Here is a 21,950-nt window from a genome sequence, read left to right as displayed (position 1 = left end):
TTTGTCTTTCTCTGACTTATTTCACTTAGCATAATGTCTTCAAGGTCCATCCATGTTGTCTCAACTGGCAGGATTTCTTTCTTTTTTTCACTTCTATGCATATACCCAAAGGAAACAAAAATCACTATTTTGAAGAGATAACTGTACCCCCATGTTCACTGCAGCATCATTTACAATACCCAAGACACACAAGCAATCTAAGTGTCCACTGGCAGATGAATGGATAAAAAAATATGGTATATATTCACATCAGAAATTTTTTTTTTTTAAAGATTTTATTTATTTATTCGACAGAGATAGAGACAGCCAGTGAGAGAGGGAACACAAGGCAGGGGGAGTGGGAGAGGAAGAAGCAGGCTCACAGCAGAGGAGCCTGATGTGGGGCTCGATCCCATAACACTGGGATCACGCCCTGAGCCGAAGGCAGACGCTTAACCGCTGTGCCACCCAGGCGCCCCTCACATCAGAAATTTAAGTACCTTCTCCAACTCACTGAAATAAAAGTAGACCCATTATAAACTTGAAAAACACTAGTGCTGTCCCATCGTCTTTAGTGATTATTCATCAATGAAGGAAAAGTGTTGGGGAGGGTGCACATCAGGAAAAAAATAAAAAGGAAAAAGCAGAGCTGCAAACACCAGCTACATGATTTCGCAAAATATTAAGGTCCTTCCTGTTCCTCATCTCCCCCTTCTCGAATAAGATATCTGGCAGAAGCCTAGACAGCATTTGGGCCCCAGTATCTGCAGAAGTAAAATTCTGCTGTTGGTAGAATTTCCTAGGTTGGAAGGGGACTACATGAAAATCCTCAAAGAACACAACGGATTACGTCAGGACAGCTCCACACCACATGCAATCCCGCCAGTACTTAGCAAGCTCGACTCCAGACATCTACTCCCCAACACCTGCAGTGACTCACTTCCACAGCCGGCCTGCACTCAGGGAGGCGCACGGAGGTGGCAGCTCAGCTGAGGCTTAAAAATGAAAGCCTTTAAACATGTTTAAAACAAACAGAACCGACTCCACCTCTCTCTACACACATGTGCATGTGCACACGCACACACATGCACATACATACACACGCACACACACATACACACGCACACACACCCCAGTACAAAGAAGGCTGACTGTCCTTGCATCAACACATTACTTTTTAATGGGAATTCTTTGCATGTTTTTTTTTTCTAAAGATTTTATTTATTTATTTGACAGAGATAGAGACAGCCAGTGAGAGAGGGAACACAAGCAGGGGGAGTGGGAGAGGAAGAAGCAGGAGCATAGCGGAGGAGCCTGATGTGGGGCTCGATCCCATAACGCTGGGATCACGCCCTGAGCCGAAGGCAGACGCTTAACCGCTGTGCCACCCAGGCGCCCCTGCATGTTTTTTGATATGATGATGAATGAGGCCGGGCAAAGAAAACAAACATAAGCTAGACATAAATACTTCTGGTTTTTCAAATGAACTCTAAGTCCTCAGTGATGTTCTCAAGTTTAAGATGACAATGTTAAGAGTCTGAAAATTAATAACTAATAGAGTGAGACTTATAAACAGTCAAATCTTCGGTAAGTGGAAGTTAGATTCTGGAAGAGTCAGAGTTCATCATACAATAAGGAACTGGAAGGGAGAGCGTGAGCGACCCAGGCAGACTGCATGGTGGGTATGAAGAGGCCCACCGGCAAACAACAGTGGCAAGTTCCGTATGACCGGAGTGTCTGGTGTGAGACGGGTGATGAGGCAAGATGAGGGGAGAAAACTAATAGGGACCGGACCGGGAGGGTTTCTTTCAATCACGTGAGGGGCATCTTTGGGGAGTATGATTCTGAAGTCTCCGGCCAGCATGCAGAGTGGGTGGGAGGGGCTCATGACAGGAGGCCCAGAAATCAGCGAAAAGGCTTTAGTGAGAATCTAGGAGAGATGATGCCAGTCTGAATGAAACAAGGCAGTGACAATGGGAAAACAGATATTTTCAATATTTGGCTGGTAAAAATCAACAAAACTTTGTGATTGGATAGGAGAAGGTATGAAGAGGTGAGACAATTCGGAGAAAGTGAAGACGGTGCCCAGGTTCCTAGTGTAGACACCATTTACTGAGTGTTACCTAGTGTTGACACCATTTACTGAGAAAGCAAACTTGGAAAGAGAAGGAGGCTGGATGGGGAAGCACCAGCTGAGTTTTGGAGCAGCTGAGTTTGAGGTGCTATGGGTTATCCAAACAGACACGCTCTGTAAACTCCAGAACAGCTCAAGGGCAATCTGGGCTGGGGATGAAGATTCAGGAACGGCCGACACACGATGACGGAGCTGGGGAGCTGGTGGGACTTTCCAGGAACACCGAATAGATGCAGAATGAGTAGAAGAGGGGCCATGGCATGGGGCGCCTGGGTGGCTCAGTCGTTACGTCTGCCTTCGGCCCAGGGCGTGATCCCGGGGTCCTGGGATCGAGTCCCACATTGGGCTCCCTGCCCTGCGTTGGGCTCCCTGCTCCGCTGGGAGCCTGCTTCTTCCTCTCCCACTCCCCCTGCTTATGTTCCCTCTCTCGCTGGCTGTTTCTCTCTCTGTCAAATAAATAAATAAAATCTTTTTAAAAAAAGATTTTTTATCTATCTGAGAGAGAGAGAGAGAGGGAGAGCCCAAGCAAGGGGAGGGGCAGAGGGAGAAACAGACCCCCCACTGAGCAGAGAGCCTGATATGGGGCTCAATCGAAGATCCCGAGATCATGACCTGAGACAAAGACAAGAAGGGATACTAGATGAGGACTGCGGGGTTGAAGGGTGCCTTCGTCTAAAATGGAAGAAATATATACAAAGGCTGAGAGATAAAGGTGTCAACAGAGAGGAAGTGGGATGGTACAGAAGAGGGAGCTTTTCTCAAGGAGATACTGAGACGGCACATATGTATCTCCCTCACTAAAGTTAGAGTCCTTGAGGATAAAGAGTGTGCTTTGTGCTATCTTTCCCAGCACACATGCTTATTGTTGCTTTTGAACTGGGCAGTATTTTACGGTAAGGCTGCTACAGAAGCCCTGGGTACAGTGAAACGTTGAGAGGAGCTTAGCAATGAAGACGGCTGAGGAAACCGCTAGAATGTCCGGGAGACAACCGTGGGCTGCGCTGGGCATGAGGAAATGGAAGATGGAAAGGCTGGAATCCAAGAGGGTTCTAAGGATTTTACCTCAGGTGCCTGGTAGAATGAATAGGGTATCCATGAATAAGTAAGAAAGATTGCTTATAAATAAGCAATAAGAGATTTGACAGCTGGATGATAAGCAATTAAAAGCAACATGAAGATAATCCAAATTTTCTGATGTTTCTCAACTAAACCGTGGTTATTTGGTGTTCATTTCATAACCATTATGTATTTGTCCACATCCAGGAAAAATATGTATGTGGACCAAACCCTCAGGCAATTTGTCTTTTATTTTGGGAAATGAGATTTACTCATGAAACCTGAAAAAATCTGAACACACAACAGAATTACCTATTCAAAACTGTACTATTAGCAGTGCATATTACTAAAGGCCAAAGGGCAACTTGCAGTGTGGGCTGGAGTTTTCAGGGAAGGACTCATAGAGAGGGAGAATTTGAAGTGACTGTGGGAATACCAGCAGCATCTGGACTGGTGGGAGAGGCAAGGCAGAGGGAGGTAAGGAGGACACGGTGAAGAAGCTCTCTGACTCAGAACCGAGGTAATGCGCAATGAAAGAATGGGAGACTATGTATCTTCAGATGATGAATTTAAATGTGATCTGACAGGTGATGGAGAAGTGCTCTATTTTATTAACAAGGATGATATGCAACATTTTAGAAATCGCTCTGTGAGAAGAACAATCTGAGGAAACACAGCAGGGGCACTGACTCCGCTCATCCTCACACAGAGTTAGGTCCGAGACTCATCCAGGCAAAGTGGGAAAACCCCAGCGATAAGGAAAGACAACAGGGCAGCGAGGACAGAAGGGACACCGTTTTGCTGTCCTCTCTTCTGGCTGTAGTCACTGGGGACTGCCAGGAGTCCATTTACAAGAGTGTGTCTCACAAAAATAGTTGGATTTCAAAGCAAGATAAAAATAATCTGAGGAAAAATTTCCTTTGGTAAAAGGAATGGAAGGCAAAGGTGGGGAAGGAAATCTGCTTAAAGGAACGTGTAGGGACATGAATTCTATTCATTCTAAATGCGAAGGTCTTTCTCAAGAGTAAGGTAGGGACAGCAACAAAATATGGACGTATGCGAGAGGAGACCCATGTGGAAGAAGCCTTAGTTGTGTGAAGCTCATGCCCATACAAAATTCTTCCATGGGAACTAGAGTTTGCCTTGAGGCCAAGGCAGAAATGCCCCCAGAAATGGAGGTCCTGCGTGATGGGGGAGTATTCACGTAACCCTCGCTGTGTGGTTTCAGGCTGGGTACAAATCACCAGGCCATCAAACTGCACTAGACCAGCTGAATAAACCAACCCATTTTAGATTTCATTTGAGATCTCTCTCTCTCTTCTTTTTTTGATTAATCTCTAGGCCCAACATGGGGCTTGAACTCAGAGCCCCAAGATCAAGAGTCACACGCTCCACTGACTAAGCCAGCCAGGTGTCCCTGAGATATCTCAAAAGGAGAAACAAGAGGTCAAATAAGATTCCAAACCGAACAAGAGAATTTACTCTAGCCATCACTGCAACAAACATAGATGACTACTTGCCAAGAAATTCTATCGAAACAACTGATTCAGATGAATTATAAAGAAATAAATTAACAATGGAAATATACACTCTATACTTTGGACTTTAGGATAGCCAGATGGAAATAATTTTTCTTAAATGGTTTCAACCTCTGTAAAAGTTCACCATATGCTTCTGAATCTGTACTCAGAAACCCTGCATTAGGGGCGCCCGGGTGGCTCAGTCGTTGGGTGTCTGCCTTCGGCTCAGGGCATGATCCTGGCATTATGGGATCGAGCCCCACATCAGGCTCCTCTGCTGGGAGCCTGCTTCTTCCTCTCCCACTCCCCCTGCTTGTGTTCCCTCTCCCTGGCTGTCTCTCTGTCAAATAAAATAAATAAAATCTTAAAAAAAAAAAAAAAGAAATCCTGCATTAAAAAAAAGATTATTATTATTATTTGCTTTATTGCCTCTTGTATTGGACAGACATAAGCAAGATTTTTAAGATCATCTTAGCGGCAGCTGAAAAGGTGTTAAAGCAAAAATAAATACTTTTTTGAGGAGGAACATAGATGACAGCGAAAGGGCAAAAAGGAGGAGCTTTGCCTTAGGCTCAAATTTTGCATTTTTTTGAAAGGTAACAGTGCACTCTGGTTAAGGACTGGAAAAACTAAAAAAGACATGCATAGAGGGGATAGCAGAAACAAATTATCAGTTTTTCTCTAATAAAAATATCTAGACACACCAATATTTCAAAACACGGGAAAAAAATATAGTGTATAACATAAAACACAAATCCTTTTAAATTCACGTGATAATACTCCTCCCATTATTAGTGCAATGAGCAAGCTCTGCCAGCATTCACATATACTACCTGAAAAAATTTACGCAACTGTTTAGTTCTAGAGACAATAGGTCAAGCAAGTAGAATGTTAAACTAATTTCATTCATTTTATTTTCATGGGGGATAAATAAGGTACTTAACACAGAAGGCTTTAAGAAAGACTTTAATATACGTAGTCCTGTTTGAGAAGCAAGAGGAGGATATCTGAGTTAAATCAGAAGTATATAGTAAGATAATAAACAGCCGCATAGCATACTTTAAATTGAATTTCATTATTAAACTATATAGTGAAGAAAATGTCTGCTCTCATCAGTAACACTTTTTTTTTTTAAATACAATGTCTTTTCTTTCTTTCTTTTTTAAAAAAGATTTTATTTATTTATTTGACAGAGATAGAGACAGCCAGTGAGAGAGGGAACACAAGCAGGGGGAGTGGGAGAGGAAGAAGCAGGCTTCCAGCAGAGGAGCCTGATGCGGGGCTCGATCCCATAACGCCAGGATCACGCCCTGAGCTGAAGGCAGATGCTTAACCGCCGTGCCACCCAGGCACCCCTCTCATCAGTAACTCTTGATCCTCAAGTTAACACAGAAAAAAAAATAAAGTTCCATTTTTTAAAAATGTAAGAATAGAGGAAATATTTCATATTAAGATGTACAAAGCTGATACAGATCTGTAAGGCTGATGAATCAGACTCCATTAGACAAGCAGTTCAGAGACACAGCTTACACAAGGTAAAGAAGCACACTCAACCTAGTCATTAAAAATCGTAGGCATTATCTCTGATGAAATAAGTACAAATTAAAGCAATTCTGACAAACTATATAACTACCATAAAGGCATTAAATACTAGAAATTATTATATCGAATACTGAATCAAGTGTAGAGAACAGATACCTTCAAATGCCTTAGGTCACACAATTTTTAGCAATGAATATAGAAGACCCATCAGACTGTTTATACTCTTTGATGCACTAATTACACTCTGGAGAATATATCTAAGCATATATCCCAAAGGGGAAAAAAGTGTATCACATTATTTTTAGTAAAAACAATGGAAACAACTCAAATGGGCAATAAGCAGGGGACGATACACGACCCGAAGAGAACAACATTGCTACTGGCAAGGAACGAGTTCATGTTTATGATAAAGTAAAAAGTACGTAACCCAAAACTTTTAAGTTAAAAGAACTAAAAGAATGCAACGTGACATGAAACTCACTACTGTACAAAAATTTACGTTTATACGCTCAAGAGTGGTGTTTTGAAAATAGCTATTTTTTAGAGCTTATGGATTTTTTTTTTTTTTTGCTGTACAGCTGCTACTGAAGTTGGTATGAAAAATAGAAGACTAAAATAATTTTTGACATCATTGCTATTTCAAGGGGAGTTTCTCAAGGTTTGGTGTGAGAAATCTTTCTTTCTTTCTTTTTTTTTTTTTTTAAACGGTGTCAGGTTTCTCTGGAAAGTTATTTCTGGGAACTGTGAAGCTGACCAACCTTTGTACGATAATATCTGCAATATTATGATAATATTTCCAATGTAGACTCACGGTTCTGTGGCTGGAAAACTTAGTTTTGAAAAGCTGGAACAGAAGGTTCCAGATTATACTCAAAAACATCAAGTTGAGATTCTGATGATCAAATGTTTCAATATAATAATTTGGCCAGAATTCTAATACTTTGATCCTTTGCATTTTAATGCTAAGGATGAAAGACTTAAATATGTGGCTACTGTAAATTAATCATCTTTAAGTGACTAAGTACATAGTTAGACACACTAAGAGATTTGTAACATCTATAATAATTTTTGTATGTTCTTTTTGTTCTTCTCATTAGCTGGGCTGATGCCTCAACTATGGACATTTTATTAAGTGATTCAGGTAAACTAGGTTGCTGTGACAAAAGTTGGGTCATAAAGCAGGATTAAGAAAGAAAGGCTTATGTTGCCATAAAATTTTATTTATTTTTTAAAAGAGTCTTTTTTTTTTTTTAAACATTAAGTAAAATCTACACCCAACGTGGGGCTTGAACTCATGACCCCATGATCAAGAGTTGCACACTCCTCGAACTGAGCCAGCCAGGTGCCCCTGTTGCTATAAAATTTTAGAACTGATATGAGAGTCAACAATTTAAACTTTTTCACTGTTTCACATAACTTCTGATGAATAATGGTAAAAAATAAGCTTAGAAAAGCAGTAACATGAAAAGAGGCTTTTCTATTTCACAGGCCTCTCTATGAAAACATTACTAACATATCCTTTCACCTCCAAAGGGGGAAAAAAAACCCTCAAAAATTATGGGAAGGAACTAATTGCATTTAAACTTAAGTCAGTAAAAAATATGTGATTCACTGATATAAAGCATTTAAAATAATTTCCCAACAGAAGTCACTATCCCTTAACTTCCACCAAAACATATTATATCTTTTAATGGAAAATATTTGTGGAAATAAATACAAAGCCCAAATGAACCTGAGAGCTCTGTCCACAGGGATGGCTCACTATAAGGCTGTCTCCTACCCAGCACGGAGTCTGTGCCAGAAAGTCCCACTGCTACACTAAAAAGTACAGTTTAAATGGGGTTAATTCTCTGAATTTTCTACCCTATCTATTAAGGCAAATAAATGAAGACCAAAAAAGTACTAGTGAATGCTGGATCTCTGAAAATACCTTAGTATTGGTTAAAATATTCTTAGAAACAGATGGGTGAAATACTTAGAAAATAAGTGCAGTGTCAGAAGGAAAAAAGGTTAGACATTTTGGTTATGTGAACCTCTGATGTTATTTGGCCATAATGTACTTGGTACATTTATAATAGCATAATAGTATCTATTATAAATAGGCCGGTGATGGGTATTAAGGAGGGCACGTATTGCATGGCGCACTGGGTGTTATACGCAAGTAAAGAATCATGGAACTTTACATCAAAAACTAGGGATGTACTGTATGGTGACTAGCATAATAAAATAAAAAATTATTATAGAAAAATAAAAATTAAAAAAAATTAAAAAATAATCTCACATGTGGAACATAGGTAGGCAACAGAATAGTGTGTTAAGAAATGAAATTCCTGTTTCCAGTATGTTCTACTTAAATCGTAAATTTTTTGTACTGATATTGAGAGGTTTCTTTAAAATTTTTTAATCAGCTTCTAATTTCAGATACTGTCATGAAATACTCACTGGATTAGAACTTTCACTGTCTTTTTTTTTAATCTTTCGAAATATCTATACTGCTACATGCAAGGTTCCTATATTGCGGCAAGCAAATTTCTGACAGAGGCCAGGTTTTCCTCCTTCTCCAACAAAAATCCAATCTTGTTCCTGTCTTTATGTTGTTTTAATACTTCATTGCAGGACAAAGATGGAATAACTCTCTTTGAGGAAACTGACTGTGACAACTTTTGAGTAGTGAAAGGACCATGTCACCTTCCCTGGCTCTAAACAAATAATATGACTTGCCACCTTTCCAAACAAACCAAACCAAACCAAACCAAAAAAACAACCAAGGAAAAAATTATTTAAAATGCTCTGCAGTCCTTAGAATATTTTAATTGTTAAACTTTAAATCTGGAGTACAAAAAATTACTTACTTCTAAGCTGCCTCTCTTTATTGGATTCAGCACCAATAATTTCTTCAGAAGATTTTCACAGTCAGTGGACATATAGAAGGGAATACGATACTTTCCTCGTAAGACTCGCTCCCGTAGTTCCTGAAGAAGGCAAAGGAAGCATTCAGAACTGGCTACTGAAATTATCACGTTTGGATATAAAACACCAGTACTGAACTTCACAGATACCTTCAAATTCTGGCCATCGAAAGGCAAGGAGCCACTGACTAGTGTATACAGAATAACGCCGAGGCTCCACACATCCACTTCAGGCCCGTCGTACTTCTTTCCTTGGAAAAGCTCAGGGGCAGCATAGGGCGGGCTTCCACAAAATGTGTCCAATTTGTTCCCAACTGTAAATTCATTACTAAAACCAAAGTCAGCAATTTTAATATTCATATCAGCATCAAGGAGAAGGTTTTCAGCCTAAGAGGAAAATAATAAAAAGGATAATGTAAATGCCTACATAAAATATTTATTACAACTATTTCAGAGCTCAACATACATTTCTTGCTTCTCTTTTTTTTTTTTTTTTAAGCATGCGTGTGCAACCCGGAGGGTCGGAGACAGGGAGCAGGCTCCACGCCCAGCACGGAACCCCACGGAGGGCTCGATCTCACGACCCTAGGATCATGACCTGAGCCGTAATCGAGAGCTGGAGGCTTAACCGACTGACCCACCCAGGTACCCCTCTTGCTTCTCATTTTTAAGCATAACATCACATTTAGAAGCCCAGCATGGTGCTTCAATGCGTTAACTGTTCAGAAGCGTGTTTATGTAAGACTAAACTGTAACGCTGTAAAAGGGAAGCTCTTATCTTACAGGAGCATCTAAACTATTGGAGGAAAGTTACTTAAAACACTTTTTCTTCCACACATTAATTTAAACCCATTTTTTTTTCTTCATGGTAAGAAACATCCTGGGACTGTACCTTAATATGACCTATTAAAAAACCGTAAGTTGACATAACACTAACCCTTCTTGGGCTTAAACCAACAAGTTTACTCAGAAGTGCTCTCCTTTAACAGGGCGTCCTTGGTTATGCACAGCTCAAGAGTATACTTAACATAACTGCCAGCCAGGGGTTCTGTGACTACTGAACTCAACCCTTTGTCTTCTCTTCTAGAATGCTTCCTCAGCAAAGTTCTGTTCTCTCAGTAAAACAAAAACAATACAATACAGCCTCCACTAGACCTCGTTTAAGTTTCCTTTTGTTGTTCTAAAACTAGATCCTCTTCTAAAGGTATATTTTGGTAGAAAGCAGTGATTTCCACTCATATATTTTCAGATGCTGTTTTTCCAAAATCCTAAACAAGAATCATTAAAAAAAAAAAAGTTTTAAATGTGCCTTTTGTAAATACAAGCAATTCAATAAAGGCTTTGCTGTTTTTTGTTTTTGTTTTGTTTTGTTTTTTAAAGATTTTATTTATTTATTTGACAGAGATAGAGACAGCCAGCGAGAGAGGGAACACAAGCAGGGGGAGTGGGAGAGGAAGAAGCAGGCTCATAGCGGAGGAGCCTGATGTGGGGCTCGATCCCATAACGCTGGGATCACGCCCTGAGCCGAAGGCAGACGCTTAACCGCTGTGCCACCCAGGCGCCCCAAGGCTTTGCTGTTTTGTACATGTTTTGTTTCAAACTCTTTTACTACTGATGGACTAAGGAAATTATATATTATTTTGCAGATGTGTTTTATGGGGTGACAGAAAGGAGTAAAATTTGGCTACAATGAAAACCAGAGTTCTCCCTATTGCTGGAGAGCCAGGCACTCTGCCCACCATACGGCTCTTCCCTCCCTCACCCTCCTTTTCCTATTTTAAGGTATGCTGGCTTGGGATATCTGTTTTGAAAAATGGAGGTACATCTAACACCCAAAAATATGTGATAATAATGAGTTGTCGTTTATGACATTAATCTTGTAACAGCACATAAATTAGGAAGATTTATCTTAAATCCTAACATTTACAGGTTGGGTGACAAAACCAGGTTATTTTGATGTTCTGATGTAAAGGCCTGGTCATCGTAAATTTCTGAGGCCACGTGTGAGCAAGCTGGACTTTCCTAGTTTCTGTCAAGAGGTCTGGATGGCTGCCTCGCAAGAGCAGAGCTTGAGGGACTCTGACGTCTGCTCCAGGAGAGCGTGGGAAACCCCATTCCCCAGACTGGAGGGAAACTCAGGGTGTTGAACAGGATTTTTTTTTCCTCAGATTTCTGTTCATATAAGAAACGAGACGATAGGCTGGGTGTCAAACACAGCCAGAGGAACAGTCTCTACTTCTTCTGTGTGGAAGTGATTTCTCCTTAAAATAGTTATTGGAGGAAACTAAGAAATAGAAAATTTTGGAGCAGTAGAAAATCTGCAAGCTCAGAAAGACGGAGCCAAAATACAGGATTTAGACTTCTGACAACGCTTAAGACAATTTTTTTTTAAAGTAGGCTCCATGCCCAGTGTGGAGCCCAATGGGGCTTGAACTCACGACCCTAAGATCAAGACCAGAGCTGAGATCAAGAGTCAGACGCTTAGCTGACTGAGCCACCCAGCCACCCCTTAACACAGTACTTTTAAGTATAATATGAACAAGTGCTAGTAACTGACAGAGGTCATGGGGAGAAATGTAAAAAAGAAAAATAGACTCCTACGTAAGGAACAATGAAAGTTAACTTTGGAGGAGGAGAGAAAAAGGAAAAAAAGATAAATATTTTAGTTCCGGGACTTTCTACTTTCATAAAAGAAAAAAAAAAGCATACCTATTTGGCCATACCATTTTCTTTCTTTTTAAAATTTATTTATTTATTGAGAGAGAGAGTGTGAAATGGGGGAGGGGCAGAGGGCCAGAGGAAGAGGAAAAGAGAATCGTCAAGCAGACTCCCTGCTGAGCAGGGAGCCCCACATAGGGCTGGATCTCGCAACCCCAAGATCATGACCTGAGCCAAAATCAAGAGTCAGACGCTCAACTGAGTTACCCAGGCACTCTTATTTAACATTTTTATATAAAAATGGAATATATACTTGAGGTGTACAACACAATGATTTTATATACACAGTGAAATGATTACAACAGCCAAGCTAATTAACAGGTCGCCTTCTCACTTAGTTATCATTTTTATGTGTGTGATGAGAGCACACTCAAATAAAAAAATCTACTCTCTTAGGCAAATTTCCCAGTATTCAATGCAGTATTATTAACTTTTTGAATATGACACCAAAAGCTCAGGCAGCCAAAGCAAAAATAAATGAGACTTCATTTAAACTAAAAAGCTTCTGCATAGCAAGTAAAGCATCAACTAGAAGGCAATCTATAGATTGGGAGAAAATATTTGTAAACTCTACATCTAATAAAGGATTAATATCCAAAATATATAAGAAACTCATACAACTCAGTAGCAAACAACAACAAAACAAACAAACACCACAATTAAAAAATGAGTGAAAGTCCCTAAAGAGACATTTTCCCAAAGAAGACATACACATGGTCAATAGGTATATGAAAAGGTGCTCAACGTCACTAACCATCAGGGAACTGTAAATCACAACCACAATGGGATAACACTTTCCACCTGTTAGGATGGCTACCATCAAAACTATAAAAGATGACAGGCGTCGGCAGAACAAACGGGTACCCTGGAAAAGCTGGTGGGAATGTAAACTGGTAGAGCGATTACGGCAAACAGGATAGAGGTTCCTCGAAAAACTAAAAGGAGAACTGTTCCATGATCCAGCAATCCTTCTTCTGGGTATACACCCAGAGAAAATGAAAGAGTACCTTGAAGAGATACCTGTGCTCCCAGGTTCACTGCCACAAACCTTTCTTGCCTGTTACCACTTCTTACTCCGAAGTATGCTAGTTTATACTCATCACATGCATTTCATGTTCACAAAAACATGTAAGAGACTTCCCCTGTTTCTTTGAGCTTTAGTGTAGAGAAGGAACACGGGCACCTGCAGCAGACAGACCTGGCCCTGTGCCTGACCTTGATTCCGCCTGAATGGGATCTCAGGCATTTTTAGTTGGGGACAAAGTTCCACATTTATCTATTAAAACAAGCTTATTAATTAATGGTGGATCAAATCCTCCAGCCTTTAATGCTAGATAACTTCTCATTCCTATTTTCTTCATTTTCTCAATGAAAATAATTGCTTTTCATGATGTTGCTATGAGGATTGAGTAAAAACTCCTTCCTTGGAGTGTCTGGCACAATTAAGCAACCACAGAGATGGCTCTGATACTACAAAACAACTGCTCGTGATTAAGACTTTGTTATAAAATCAATGGCTTACCTTAAGATCACGGTGAACAATGCACTTTTGATGGCAATACTGTACAGCAGATACAATCTAAAATAAATATTTGGATAAAAGATGCAACATTATTTTATGGTAAAAACACTGCAATTTCCCCCCAATGACAACCGCCAACTGAGATAAATTACCAACTTAGATTTCAAAGTAGTATTTAATAATTTCCCTGTTCCTTCAGTTCTAAATAAAGTTAAAATGAGGAAGAGTTCACTGTTAAGTGTGGTGGACAGTGTAGATAAGCAGCACTGTCTCTTTAAAGTATTTCTTCGTCAGAGTCCATGAAGATTTCTGTGGGTGGTTACGTTTCTCTACTGACACGATCAAGTGTGTACAGTCTGCAGTTCTGATCAACTGATTTGTTCCACTGTTGGGATAAGAGCTTTGGCACACACGAACCAGTCTATTTTAGGAATTATTATCAAATGTGTTCAAGGCATGTTTTTTAAGCGAGGCCAATTTACTAAGAACTTATCAATGGGGTATTTGGCACCATCCTGTATTTGTTCATATATAAAGAAATGGGAAAATTATTCAGCCTTAAGATGAAACCCAATTATCAAAAAAAGAGGGGAAAATGTAATTTAATCTTAAACCCGTTATTAGGTCAGTAGGGCAAAGTATTGTACCCCTAACTGGGTTTTGTATGTAATCATAATTTTTAACCATTACGTAGGGCTCTTTGGGGACAAAGACTGAACAAGGAGGAACCCAATGGTAAAAGCCAAAGACACAAGCAAGAAATAAACACTTCTTTGATAGTTGTTTACTACATAGAATAGAGAAATGGAAAGAATCAGCTAGCAATCAAGGTGAGAACTATTTTGTACATGTAGTTATATAGCTGATATACAGGAGGACGGCCATTTTAATGCACAGCAGAACATTCAATACTGTGGATTCAGTTAAATGGAAACACAATATGAATGCTGAATATTGGTTAAGAATTTACAAATGGAGATAGAAATGAGCTTTTTAAAAGTCTAAAGATGATGTGAAGTATGACCATGCTAATAGAAATACGCATTAAAAAAAAACCTTCAAAGAATAAGTGAGATTGATAGTTCAGTACAACATTATTCTAATGGATATTAAAATGGTTCAGACAGAAACATGAATTCAAAACAAAATCAACATACAATGAGTAATGTGTAATTCAATTAAGTTCATTTCGATTCAAAAGTCAGTTTATTGAGTACCTGCTATGTGCAAGAAAATGTGCTGGTTGCTAGGGGAACACAAAATGAACACTACACGGACCCTGCCCTTAGGAGCTGAAAGTCTGATCAGGAGAAAACACATACAGAACACGCATATGAGCAACCATAGTACAAGGCAGAATCACAGAAGCAGAGGAACAAAGAAGTGAGGGGAATCATATCAAATAGAGAACAATTTCACTTAGAAATGCTATCTGGAGTATGGGATACTTGATCTCAGCCATCCTGAACGACAGTAACATTTCAAGATGTGGCCATCTGGTGCTGGGGACGGAGGGGTGAGGTGGTGAAATGCACGGAGATTGAGGCAACACAACGTATTTGAAAAGTAGGTGGGAAAACGGCAATAGTGGAAGTAAATGTTGATAGACTGGTAAATGTCTCTGAATTCCAAACTAAGCAGGTACTACAGAACCACTAAATGTTTTTAAGCAGAGCAACTGGGAATGAGTATGATCAATTTGAAGTGTCAATCTCCCCAAACAGGAGAATCTTATAATGAATATTTATAAGTATTAGTCTTCTTAAGCAATATGCTTTAAAATTCTAATATTCAATTTCCATGAAAACACATTTATTTGCCAAGAGATATACACACTTGCATGTAAATATTAATGTATCTTAATGAATATCCTACAAGGTTATTTTTAGTAATACTGGTTTTCAAGCCACTTTGTCTTGGTAACAGTGAAGAAGGCATGTTATTGATAAATGATTTGGTTACCAAACATGCATTTCAACATTAGACATAATGGTCTCCATGAAAGCTGTTCTATAGGCATTTCTGGAATAAAAATCTCCTGAGCCTTAAAACCTTAAGAATGGAAAGATAATTAAGAGAATGCTCTGTATTAAGCATTTCATTCTCCCCAAACTCTATGACCTCTGACTTCTATCGGTTAAATGTGGTGGCTGATAATATTACTAAACTTATCCAGCAGAGTACAATTTCTGCCGTGAAAGAGAAGTTCCGCCTTCTGATTCACTGCAAGAATCCCCACGCACAAGCCTAAACTTTACCGCATTATTCTATGGCCAGATCCTCCCATCCCCGAACATTCTGTACCTCATTAAGTAGGATGCAGGAGCTTCCTTACGATTGTTCTTTTATGGATCTTGAAAACATGATTTACAGTCAACCCTGCACTGACCCTAAATTCAGACCTGTCAGTGTTTTGCCATGAGATGCAAATGCTGGGATGCTTTGCAATTAATTTATAATTGAGTCAGGAATTTCCAAGCTTTAAGTAGTAGCCTTGATATTGGAAGAGTTGAATCAATACTGTAATTTTCTTTCAGGTCCTCAAAGCTTCAGGAATGCAGAGGCACTGCATGGTCCGTGCTGCTGACGTGCTCTTAAACTGTCTCTGGCTGGATCCAATAGCAGAGTCAAGGACATATATGTGTCTATACTTGCTAACACAGTACATTCCTAAACTGTTAAAATTTCAAAAAAATAGTTTCATGATACAGAGCAAAAAAAAAAAAAAAAAAGCGTACACATTTATCGTCTTAATTAAATTTCTAAAGAAAAATATGTACCTTGAAAGCAAACTTAAAAACAAATATAACCTTTTGTCAAATGACTACTAAATTGGGTATGTCTGTATCCCTGGTTTTTAAAAAGATGAGTTAGTTACCTTTTTAATTCTGCAGGAAGACATACAGTCAATACATTTAATATTTATAAAAATTATTACAAAGAAAGTATTTCCTATTATATTATATTTTAAATAGCATTTGACACTCAACCTCTGCAACATGAAGAGTATTTCAAAAAATAATTCAGGCTTTTTTTTTTTAAAGAGCCAATTTGTAATTATTTGGATCTTTATGAAAACGTCTATGTTTTAGCCATCAAGAAAGACAGGTAAGTTCATTGCAATAGCAGGCACTGTCACCTCCTCTAATTCCACAGAGTACCCACGGTTTTCTCCACACGGTCTGATTTCAGTAAACAAATACAGTCGGGTGACTAAAAAGAACAAGAGTAGTAGCAGTCTAGAAAACATATATTAAGATCCCAGTGGAAGTATTTAACATCAAGTGTAATTTTCATGCTGGTCAGCGACTAACTACGACTGCATGACTGACACTGAGAGAACGATGTCACTGAAGGTGATGACCAGCGCCTCACTACAGGTGAGCCTCCACCCCGGGACCGGAGAGGACTGAACAGTAAACGGCTGAACGCCACTTAGGTCATCAACGTTCTGTCCTCATTACCGGCTGTCTTTAGATTTCAGTTATTTTAGGATGAATGTTTCTAGGAATCTATCCTGAATCAAAGGGCTATGCCTATCTTTGGTATAAAGCATTTCACAAATTATGTTCCAAAAAGTAGTAACTCTGTGAAATATCAACAAGAGTTTTATCAAACAAACTCACCTTGTGATCAATTTGGAGAATGCTATGGTAAAAAAAGGTGAAACAGGTTTTTTTCTTCCCTCTCTCCAGAACTTTCAACTTTTTCTAATTATTTCTATGTAACATCTCTTAGAGGAAGATCCTATAACCATATTCAGTGTTTCCCAAACTTACTGATCACAGGACCCCTTTAACTTGAGAATCAGTACCCATGTTTACAGAAGCACTGAGCTATTTTTAAATGAAATATTTTAAATTCAGTAAGGTAAAGTTTGGGCTATAGCAAGTTGTCTGCTGAAATTTTACTTCAATAAATTTTATGAAAATTTACAATTCATTATTTGTCATTTCTATAGTAATCTGTAAAGTATGTTAATTTTAATCACTTCATTCCTAAAAATTAGAAGTAAAACCCTAGATGAACTTAAATTACTTTTTCTTATTTTATAGTTTCTATAACAAGTCATGTTCAATTTGAACTGGAAATATACACATCTCACCATATTCTTCTACCACATTTGCAAGGTTTCTTGCCTACTTGACTAAATAAAACTGACCACAGTCTTTAAATCTACAAAGACATGAGTTCTAATACCAAGACATCTTTAATGACAAAAGAAAATACAAGAATGTCTTTAAGCACTACACATATATGCTGAATACATGAAGCTAATAATACTTGATAATAATTATTGGGTAAAGGATTAAGTATTTCTTTTCTTTCTTAATTTTCTTTCTTAATCTAATCTGTATTTCCAAAACTATCAATGAATTAATGAGACTCGCCTATAAACATTTCACTGTTTATGATCATCGAAAAATAACCATATGCAACTATCTTAAATTTAAATTCAAAAAGAACAAATTTCTTTTTCAGTTTCTCATTCTTAAAAAGTATAAGAAAGCAAGAATTTTTCTTTTTAAAATACCATGTACTCTGAAGTCCAGTTTGTGATACTGTCCATTGTATATCACTAAAAACATTGGTAAAACAAAGTTAAAAACTACTTTCCATACCTGCCTAAATTTTGCACGGGCCTCTTTTTCTTTCATTCTTCCATGGGCAACTAAGTAATCAAATACTTCACCTGAATCAGAAAGGTAAAGCAGGTAAAATATACATAGATTTTTCAGTTAACAATATAAGCAATGTCAAGTTTTTGCCTTGTTTTTAGAGAAGCTTTTGGCCCACAATTTTCTGGTAGTTTTACATAAATCACAAACTATTACATGAAGAGAAAAAAGGGAAAAACTACACATACAATTGAGTATCTGTAGCAGCTTATGATTTAGCAAAACTCTTTTAAAAAATAAGTCATAAAAATATAACCGAGAAAACTTGCTTTCTGATTTCAAGTATTACATAAAAATACAGTCAACTCTTTATTATCCATTCTAATAAAGGGAAGCCACAGTGCGAGCAATCAAAAATTACATTTGGCTTTGTATTTGGAATCTACATGTCAGACAAAGTAACAGAAGTCATATTACATTGGATCTCTCTCTCTTCTAAATTCTACTTGTCATGGAGTCTTGATCAAATTCCTTCTCACTACTTCCGTTCCCATTGATTTCAGCCGCTTCCTTCCTATACTCTGACCATGCTATTCTCACTATACTCACTTCATCTATTTTGGTACTTAAGTACTTACACAGAATTAAATCACCCTGTGCACCTCTCCCATTACTCCAAATGAGCTTCAATTATCGCATCTGCCCTATCCCCATGACAGAACACAAAGTGGATAGACAATACATACTTGCTGAAATACTTTAAATTAGAAACAATAGAAATTTCCTATTATCCATTACTTTACACGTCTGGAAGTTTTTTATTTTTCTCTAGTCAATACTAGTAAAAAAACCTAATTAACATTTAGTTACAGTATTAAAAATAAAATATCTCAGTGTAAGGGAGAAATTTATTTCTTACGTCCTTGTAATTTACACGATATAGATATACATGTATATCAGAAACTCACAAAATGGCTTAAAGAGTTCTTCTAAATACAGCAAAGTGGTTAAAAACCTGGGCTTTAGAATCAGACTGATTTTGATATAAATCCTGGTTTAGCCCCAAGTAGCTACTGGGAGACATTAGGAAGATTTCTTAACTTTATTAAGACCCAGTTTCCATCCAGTGCCTATCTCACATGGCTGTTGTAAGGATTAAATGAAATAATGCATGTGCTTAGCACAGTGACTGGCATATAGGAAGCACTCAATAAATTATATATTTGTATCTAAGTATACAGGAAATCATATATATATATATTCAATACCAATCCTATAAATATATAAGTAAAACATTAAAAAACAAATATGTAATGATGTATGTCACATGAAACTAATACATCTACAATGTCAGACAACATATGATATCAAGCATACTTAAATGATTGAATGGGATGATGAAAACAGAAATGAATGGATGCTCTAGTCGACCCATCACAGTAGTTAATTCTAGGTATGTGAGTTTAGGCTGGGAAAGATATATGCAAGTGTTCAAAAATATGGACTGCTCTTAAATTCTGCCTAGAACGTCCACACCCCAGATGTTTACAAGACTTAGTCCTTCACTTATTACATATTGTTTATGATTTGCTTCCCCAAAAGAATGTAATCTTCTTGAGGGCAAGGACTTTGTCTTTGCTCACCCATGTGTTCCCAGAACCCAGAATAACACCTGGTACACAGAAACATTTAATAAATATTGTTTGCATCAATGAAAGAAGAAATCAACACACCATTCCACAGCAGCCCCAACACCTACTTTTAATAGGCTCTTTTGGATTAAATGTGGTTCAAAATCATAAAGGAGTTCCCTACCTACCTAGTCACCAAAGATCTTTTGCCCCATTAGTGAACCAGAATCAAATGATCTAAATACTTCTGACAAAGAGGCAGCTGTTTGACTCAACTCTTTGTTCACGTCAGAGTCAATCCTAAAATGTCCAGAAATTTCAGAGGAAAAATATCAAGTGTTGATTATAAAAGTCACCTTGCCATTTACAGATTAAAAAGGCAAGGAAATGATTCTAGATTTGCCACCACAGAACCATGATGGTTTTGTTAGAAGGTCACTGATGGGCAAGACTCAAAGAAAACTTATCATTAGGAGTCAGAATTGAATGAGAGAGCACCTGGTTCGGGGTGAATTGCAGTATACACCTCTGTACAGTGCACCCCACGGCCCCTCCTAACTATGCTACTGAAGGAGAGCAGTGATGACCCCATGTGCTCTCTGTTACTCCAGCCATTGCTCCCCTTCATCAGCATCAATAGAGAGTTGACTGTACTTACCACTTATCAGTAAACAGCATACATATTAATATTAACACAGCCTTGTGGTGGACCTCATAAAAACAGAAGCATACACCGATTTTGAGCAGTCTGTAATTTCTCATATTAAAGCATGTCTAGCCCCTCTCTAGACTTTATATCAGTAAAAGGGAAAACAAGAGTCTAACTGAACTAAAAATAACACCCAGGGTTCCCCTGCTGGCAAACTTATATAAATCTAACTAAAGGATAGAAAAATAGAGAAATAGTTCATTACGTGGTATCTGTAGGTTCACTAATTTTATTATAGACATACATTTATGCAAATTCACATGGCTGTATTAATATTTTTCTTAAAAATCCTGTAATAATAAACCTTGATGACACAGATTTTCAGGGTAAGTCAAAAAACCTACATCAAAATACTTTCAGGATGAGAAAAGGCTTTGCAAAAAACCAAACCTACTAAAGCTTTCAATCTGCATTAAAAACAGAAAAATCTATTAAAATATATGTAATATTTGTAGTAAACATTTTTAGAAATCTAAGAAACAGTATAAAAATACATAGCTTAGGTACAATAGACTAGAATAAATCCTCTTTATCCAAATTACATAAAATCTGAATTACCATAAAAATCCATACGCTTTTATCAGTTAAAAGGACTCAACACTAAATTCAACCCTAAGTTTTTCTATTGATTAGCAAAAAAGTTAATTAGCCACAGTGGTTTAAATAATTTCAGCTGCCCTCCTTCTTTTTTAATTGCTTAACTTGTTAATTCTTCAATTGCTTAAAACCTTCAAGCATTCTTTTTTTACTTATTAAATGATTTATCTCCAAAAATTTTTAAGCATGTTTCTAAGAAAGTCCTACGCCTAACACAACAGTGATTTTGAGCCGATGTACCTCTCATTTGAGGGAAAGTGCAGAGGATGAAAATGATTTTCTATTATATACTAGTGTTTAAAAATCACTCCTACTTTTGACACTATGTAGTCAAAGTATATATTATATACTACAAACACATCTTATTTCTGTCAACTCAGTCTTCTAACTTATAACATATATAAATCAATACTTGTTCAAATTGAAACATCTTATGGATTCTCTTGAAAATGCATGCGCACTGAGAATCTGTCACAAATGAACAATCAGTGAAATAAACATCTGGCCTAGAACATGCTTTTATTATAAACTTTATTAAATACATTGTAAATTTGAGATTTCCTTACAGCCAAGCACTTTTAATAAAATATTTAGGTAAAAATCAAAACATTCATAGATAACAATGCAAATTTAAAGTTTAGAAAAATGTCCCTAGGCAATTTTTAACTAAGCCAAAAATCTGACTTTTAAATGTAGGATCAATAGGTCCTGAAAGTAAACACTGAATTTTACTTAAGATATATCACTTAAAGGCATTTTAATAAAACTGTACATTCATTAAAAACATTGAAGACATAAGTGTTACAATGAACCTTCAGGTGTTGATAATTCTGTATGTCTCATCAAAGATAACTTTTCCATCCCTCTCATCCTTACCCCCACTCGCGTACTCCATGACTAAATAGAGGGTCTTCTCTGTTTCAATAACTTCAAACAATTTTACTGAAAAAAGAAATTAGAGATATAACTCTGTAATTGTTAGCACATATTGGATCTGCTTCAAGAAAATTGAAG

At 37.7% G+C, this 21,950-nt stretch overlaps 1 protein-coding gene across 3 annotated transcripts in view; it reads right to left on the bottom strand.

Moving 5' to 3' along the window:
- The window catches only part of MARK1 (microtubule affinity regulating kinase 1), a 95,688-nt gene that overhangs the window by 28,185 nt on the left and 45,553 nt on the right, over positions 1 to 21,950 (bottom strand). For all 3 annotated transcript variants that reach the window (XM_034667207.1, XM_034667206.1, XM_034667205.1), the window contains exons 5-9: positions 21,813 to 21,878; positions 18,003 to 18,073; positions 13,381 to 13,437; positions 9,291 to 9,527; positions 9,084 to 9,203 (exon numbers count right to left, since the gene is read on the bottom strand). In XM_034667207.1, coding sequence (XP_034523098.1) covers positions 9,084 to 9,203; positions 9,291 to 9,527; positions 13,381 to 13,437; positions 18,003 to 18,073; positions 21,813 to 21,878 — 551 coding nt within the window. The remainder of the gene's footprint in view (positions 1 to 9,083; positions 9,204 to 9,290; positions 9,528 to 13,380; positions 13,438 to 18,002; positions 18,074 to 21,812; positions 21,879 to 21,950) is intronic.

The sequence above is a fragment of the Ailuropoda melanoleuca genome, chromosome 8, assembly GCF_002007445.2.
Source record: "Ailuropoda melanoleuca isolate Jingjing chromosome 8, ASM200744v2, whole genome shotgun sequence".
NCBI lineage: Eukaryota > Metazoa > Chordata > Mammalia > Carnivora > Ursidae > Ailuropoda > Ailuropoda melanoleuca.
Note: the sequence above shows the minus strand (reverse complement) of the source record. Positions and strands in the feature narration are given on the sequence as shown.